This window comes from Lytechinus pictus, chromosome 3 (genome assembly GCF_037042905.1).
Source record: "Lytechinus pictus isolate F3 Inbred chromosome 3, Lp3.0, whole genome shotgun sequence".
Lineage (NCBI taxonomy): Eukaryota > Metazoa > Echinodermata > Echinoidea > Temnopleuroida > Toxopneustidae > Lytechinus > Lytechinus pictus.
Window position 1 is genome coordinate 74,000,289 of NC_087247.1, and position 6,660 is coordinate 74,006,948.

The window sequence follows — 6,660 nt, forward strand, 5'->3', positions numbered from 1 at the left end:
GCGGGGGATCACGGGGATTCCCCGTTATCGCGCCTGTTGTAAGCATTGTACATGTAAAAGCGAATATTGCGTTAACCCGGATATGTTACTTTTGAACTGAGTCAGTATAAGAGATTGAGCTGGTAAAATATGTAGTGGTAATAACTAGTGCATGGTTGAATCTGATTATGATCAACATGAATCTTGGAAGGTAGAATGGGCTCTACGAACAGTAAAGAGGTAAGTAATGTAGAAAACAACCGGGAAAACAACTACGAGTATTGCATGTTTCCACCATATTATTATATTATGTAGGCTATTTCATAGTACGTATGTTTGTTGATTCTAACAACAAACATGTACATTATAATTACACGCCTTTGGGTACTCGGAATCTCTTAAGGTCAAACAAGTTTGAGTAAGGCTAATGCTGAAATCATTAAAGCAAAACGTAAAGGAGGTTATAACTAGTTTTCACAAAGCATGTATTCACAAAAGGATATTCAAACGAAAGAGTAAATAACATCATACACTCACTTATTATTCTTTCCTAATCTAGATATGAAAATATACATGAAAGATAGAATTTCACAATTTAAGGAGCACTTTGTTAAAATTCCTTACTATATAAATCAAAATTAATCACCCCTATTGCAACAATGCAGGTCACTGCCAATGGGAGGAATCAAACCAGGCTTTAGATTTTGTCGGTCTAAGAGAAGTTCATTTAGTAAGAAATATATGGCATCGAGTGGATGACGTCACTGCTTCCCTTAATAATTTATATACCAGATGTGTTGGGCATGATAGGCTTTTGAACTGTTCGTGAAATTATGAAAAAAAAAACCCATTAGAATGTCGACATATATATCCGATTTCGATGAAATTTTAAGCGTTATGCTTGTTATTTTTAAAGGGATGGTCTGGGCTGACAATAATTTATGTCTAAATAAATAGAATAAAGTTCACAGGCAAAATGCTGAAAAATTTATCAAAATAAGATTTAAAAAAATAAAGGAGTTATTGAATTTAAAGTTTATCAATATTTTGTGAAAACAATTATATGCACATCGTCATGAATATCCATTAGGTGGGCTGATGATGTCACATCCCCACTTTCGCTTTTCTTACGTTATTACATGAAATCACTCTTGTTTCATTTTTCATACATCTGTAAATGATGTATCTCCATTATGGTGAAATAAGTAGCAGCAATAAATAACTAATGCACTTAATCAGTTGTCAATCGAATTGTTTTAGTTCTTGGTAGAAAAAAATCTAAATCTAAATCTAATTTCATATAATAAAATACAAAAGAACAAGTGGGGATATGACATCATTAGCCCGCCTAATGAATATTCGCAAAGACATGCCTAGAACTGTTTCACCAGAAATCTTTAAAATTCAATAACTTTGTTAATGTTATCCGATTTTGATCAAATTTTTAGCATTTTGCTCCGTGCATTTTCTCTAGTTATTGAGATCAAATATCTTCACCTTGGACCATCCCTTTAAAGGACAAGTCCGCTCAAGAAAAGTGTCAATTGGAATAAATAGAGAAATATCGAACAAGCAACACGTAAAAAAATCATCAAAATGTGATCACGATGCAGTAATATGACGTTTTAATCTTTCGCTTATTGTTTGCACAGCTTAGTGACATGCAAAACGAGAGTCGATGATGTCCCTTATTCGCTATTTCTTTTGTCTTTATTGTTTGAATTATACAATATTTCAATTTTTACAGATTTCACAATACTATCAGTACTAACTTGAATGAATCATAAATGTCAAAACAATGGCAAGTGCATAATTATTTTTTAGAGAGGAATGAAACTTTTTGTTCACAGGAAAGTGAGGAGAAGGCTCGAATATTGTATTATTTTAGATAATAATGCAAAAGAAATAATGAGTGTGTGATTGTCATCAGTTCCCTCATACTACATGACGAGGGTGTGCATATACCTGTTTTGTGAAATAAAATCAAGCGAAACTTTTAATGTCTTAACTTTCTTATTTTACATCCGATGTTTATGGATTTTCATCGTAATGCTTGTTGGATTTTCTCTGTGATTTAAATCAACTTTGGTTGGATGGACTTGTAAAGATTAAAGACACCAAGTTGTATAGGCATATAGTAGTAGGTCAATTAGTATAGTAGTGGTAGTAGTATACAGTAGTAGTATAGTAGTAGTAGTAGCAGTAGTAGTAGTAGTAGTAGTAGTAGTAGTAGTAGTAGTAGTAGTAGTAGTAGTAGTAGTAGTAGTAGTAGTAGTAGTAGTAGTAGTTTAGTACAAATATCAATATTCTATAGAGTAACTCTCCCTCTCTCTGCCTCTCTCAGGAGAACGCTCCTCTTGCACGTCGAGATGGAACACCAGGGAAGAGAGTTAATGTGGTAGTTTGTAGTTGTAGTGTCTCCAACAACGTTGAGGGCCTCATCTCTCAAATAAAGGATGATATGTCGGACGTCGTCGCAAACGTGAGGTTCGAAACTCTTCCTTACAACATCATAGACATGGATACATTTGAATTCAATGGGATAGATGTTCTACTTCTCTGTCATTCTATTGAGAATAGGCGATTCTCACTGACCAACGTTACCGATGCTCTATATGATGGTTTCTTACCAAAGGCCAGAATGCATTTGGGTATGTGATTATGTCGTCTTACGTGACCTAGCTTTATATTGAACAAAAAGAAACGTTATTTCGAGCTAAAAATCAATTAGCCAACAATATTATTGAAAAATTGATGATGATCTTTTAAAAAAAAAAAAACATATTACAAAGTCATGAATCTTTTTTTTTAAATTATGATCCCAACAGGTAAAAGCAAAATAGGAGTGATAGCACATGACTTCCCTACATATGAACTCACACCTGATCGTATTGAATCTAGGATGGAATCATTTCGTCACGCCCAGGAAACAACATTTAATCATTCTTCATTGGTGTTGATTGGAGGTCAGTTCAGCCATCATCCAATAGAACTTCAAAGAGATCAAATCAATAAACTCAAATGGTTCTTTCATAAAGCTGCTAATCCCCCGATGTTGGAATCGTTCCGAATCTGCCTTTTCCGATTCTGTAGGTGTTGTTTTTGCTCTTGTCGTTATGGCTAGATATTCCTCTTGACCTGCTTGATGTCTTCTTATTTCAATATTATCATGTATTCTATCTTACTTTATTTTTTTGTTTTGTAATGAAATTTATCAAAATCATTCAGTTCAAATCATACAAGTAAAAGTACATTGCAAAATGTTACAATATTAACAAAAACAGTTCATGATTATTCGAAATCATTCTATATACATGATATAAACAAACATGGAATGTTAGAACATATACGAGGTCCAATGACCTAGTTTAATTTGTCAAAAGTTAGAAAATTACTTCACGCAGTAATTTCCGGAGAACACTCCTAATGAATTCGCGTGATTCAATTCCTTAAAGGCCTAGTTACACCGGAACCGAATCAGTTGCAAATCCATCCGAATACAATATATTCGGGTGATTTCGGGAGTATTCTGTTCTCCATCCGCGAATGCCAGAAAATTCGGGAGGGATTCGGCTAGCTTTGAAATGTTAAAAGCCAGCCGAATGCCATCCAAACTACTCCCGAACGTGACTACAAAAAATTTCATTCAGGCCACATTTGGGATGTAATCGGACGACATTCGGTTGGATTAGGGGGGGGGGGGCATTCGGAGTATTCTGGGCAAATTCGGACCTATTCGGGGCATAACGGTCCGAGCTCGGCGCATTCGGCCATATTCGTTCCGATTCGGGTCTACATTCAGGTCGTCATTGGCTAGAAAAATCGGGCCACCTTTGGCTCGATTCTTGCCGCTGTTCGGGTGGCATTCGGTTTTATTCGAGATGGCCGACATTGATTCGGGTCTATTTTTGGCGATTCTGCGCTGAATCGGGACCTATTCGGGACCCATTCGTCTCTATTCGGGGAACTCTCCGAGTCGGAGACGAATAAGTTACAAGTCCACAGAAACCATCCGAATCAGGCCATATTCGAGCAGAATTGGTCCGAATGTACTCGGGAGAATTCGGATTTGGTGTAACCCTGGCTTTACGGGGCCAAATAGGAAATTCATAAAAAAAATAATGGTCTGATGGTCTTATTTTAGACAATATAATATCTTAAATAAGTGGATCTAGGGAGAGGGGCGACCGCTAATGCAGGCGCAAAAGGAAAGAAACAGGAAAAAATAAAAATAAAATGGAAGGGGAAGGTAACAAGGACGGGAACTTAAAAGAAGCAAGTAAAAGAGAATAAAACAAGAGGAGGGGGGAGAAATAGAAACATTTTTACGTCATGATATAAAACTGAAATTTTCGCTCGCGCTTCAAGCACCTTTGCCTGTTGAGTAAGATAATTCTCTGATCAAGAGGATAACATGGGGCTTAAATATTACTCGCGATTCGAGTTTTCATTATTTTGTTCTGGCGAGATATTCGCACCTGTTAATGATTGCAAGAAATGAAATGATGAATATCAAACATTTTCAGCTCGTGATACGCGCTCACATTATTTGATCAATGAAATACGTGTCCTCTTCATAAATTCACACAAACAGACCTTGAAATTTCCACTTTTCAGGTCAGTATAATAGATATTTTCAGCTCACGCTTCACAATCGCATTATTGTTCAGTTAGATAAGCACCATGTTCACGATTATTAAAAGCGCTCAGGATGTCCCGTTTTTTAGGTCCTAGTCGAGAAAAAAAAACCACACCTCACAATCGTAATTTTTGTTTCATCATGTTTATTCAAAACGTGTTTTAATGTTCAGTTTTCAGGTTAGAATGATTATTTAAAAAAGAATTCAGCTCGCACTTCGCACTCTCATTTAGTTAGATATCTATCCTATTCATGACTAGGCCTACAGAAAAAAAATTAGACTAGAACCGCGTGTCTAGAATGTTAAATTTTCAGGTCTAAATGTATTTGTTTGGCTTTATGAAAGGATAAACCCAAAGATTTAATTTGAAAGTTCAGTCCTTGGTAAGAACTACACTTATAAAATATTAAAAAGAGTTTTCAGCGCCTTTATCGGGAAAAATGTGGATGAAAACAAAAATCCGCTCCCGTCTCCCCGCCCCGCGTATCACGAGCTGAAATGTTTGATATTCATCAATATCATTTCTTGCAATCATTAACAGATGCGTTTATCTCGCCAGAATTAAATGAAAAAAAAAGTCCGTGTCCCCCCCCCTCCCGTTGGTGAAATCTGGACCCACTCCTGTATTGGTATGTCAACAGTGGCGTAGCTACGGGGGGGCCTGGGGGGGCACGTGCCCCCCCTGAGATTTGGTGTGCCCCCCCAGGTGCCCCCCCAGAAAAAATTGGCAGAGCAAAAAAAAAAAGGAAAGAAAAAAGGGAGAAGAAAAGAAAAAAAGGAAAAGAAAAAGGAAAAGAAGAAGAAAGACAGAAGAAAAAAAGAAGAAGAAAATAAGAGGAGGAAGACGAGTAAATGAAATAATGTAATTAAAAAAACAAATCTTTTTATGTTACTATATAAAATTTTTGCTGGCGCTTCGCGCCAGAATTGCCTGTTCGATGAGATTCATATCTTGCTCAATAGACTGATATGGAGAAAGTTTTAAAGTCAATATGCAAAACCTATTTTAGCTCGACATCGAGCTTTCATTATTTTTTTTTCATTTACAAATTTAAGTGCTCTGTAAAATGTCCGTTATATGGTCTACATATATCAGCATTTTAAGCTCACGCTGCGTGGTCACATTGTTTGATTTGCGAAGTTCATATTGTCTACGTGTATTCCATAATGTTCCATTAAACAAATGTATTCAGAATGCCCAGATTCTAGGTCTACATCTACAACACGCGCGATAGCCTGCATGTTCTTTATTTAAAATGTACATGTACTTGAATTATCCAGTTTCACATCAGAATATCAATAATTGTCTGCTCACGCTTCACGATCGCATTATTAATGATACCCAATTGACTATATCCTATTTATGATTTACAAAATATGAATAGAATGTCCCGCTTTTAGGTCTAAAATCTCAATTTTCTTCCTCTCGCGCTTCGCGCTCGCATCAATTGTTTAGTTACATACCTATCCCTTTACTAATAAAAAAGTGCTTAGAATGACCATTTTTTAGGTCGGAATGTAAAAAAAAATTTGCTCGCGCTTCGCACTCGCATTATCGAAATATATACCGTCTTCGTGGGTAACTGTAAGCAGTCCTTAACAGGTCCCTTTTCGATAATGCTATACAGTTGATAACAATTTCTGTTCGCGCTTGGCGTTCGCAGTAGCCATCTAGTTACATACGAATCTTGTTCAGGATCACACATAACATTGCCCAGAAAATTAAATTAAAAATACATGAAAGTAAAAAAAAAATCGCTCGCGCTTCGCGCTCGCACTTTTTATCAGGCTTATGAGATTATTTCATGTTTATGTTGTTTTATAAGAATAAAACTAAGAAGTGACTTATATAGGTGAAGATAATTTCGGGGCCCGTCCCCTATTGGTGAAAGTCGGATCCGCCCTTGTGACACATACACACACACACCGGAAAAATGGTCGGTGCCCCCCCTGAAAAAGCAAGGACCCCCCAGTGCCCCCCCGGGAAAAAAATCCTAGCTACGCCACTGTATGTCAAATGAACTTTTGTATATCTGACCGA

The 6,660-nt window shown here is 36.5% G+C and overlaps 1 protein-coding gene across 2 annotated transcripts; it reads left to right on the forward strand.

Annotated features, from left to right (window-relative positions):
* The first annotated feature begins 87 nt into the window (after positions 1-87).
* On the forward strand, positions 88-6,348 carry LOC129256102 (uncharacterized). Of its 2 annotated transcripts, XR_010293188.1 has the most exons (4): positions 88-219; positions 2,324-2,630; positions 2,808-3,521; positions 3,578-5,353. XR_010293188.1 is itself a non-coding variant. In XM_054894387.2 (3 exons), the coding sequence occupies exons 1-3, from the start codon at positions 196-198 to the stop codon at positions 3,101-3,103; spliced, it is 627 nt and encodes a 208-aa protein (XP_054750362.2). In that variant the 5' UTR covers positions 88-195; the 3' UTR covers positions 3,104-6,348. The 2 variants fall into 2 exon arrangements, 1 of the variants encoding a protein (XP_054750362.2); XM_054894387.2 differs by having other exon boundaries at positions 2,808-6,348.
* Positions 6,349-6,660: the final 312 nt, after the last annotated feature.

Coding starts and splice junctions, on each gene's coding strand:
- LOC129256102 (XM_054894387.2), top strand. CDS start 196: ATGGGCTCTACGAACAGTAAAGAG. Junction 220..2,323: donor GCTCTACGAACAGTAAAGAG/GTAAGTAATGTA, acceptor TGCCTCTCTCAG/GAGAACGCTCCTCTTGCACG. Junction 2,631..2,807: donor AAAGGCCAGAATGCATTTGG/GTATGTGATTAT, acceptor TGATCCCAACAG/GTAAAAGCAAAATAGGAGTG.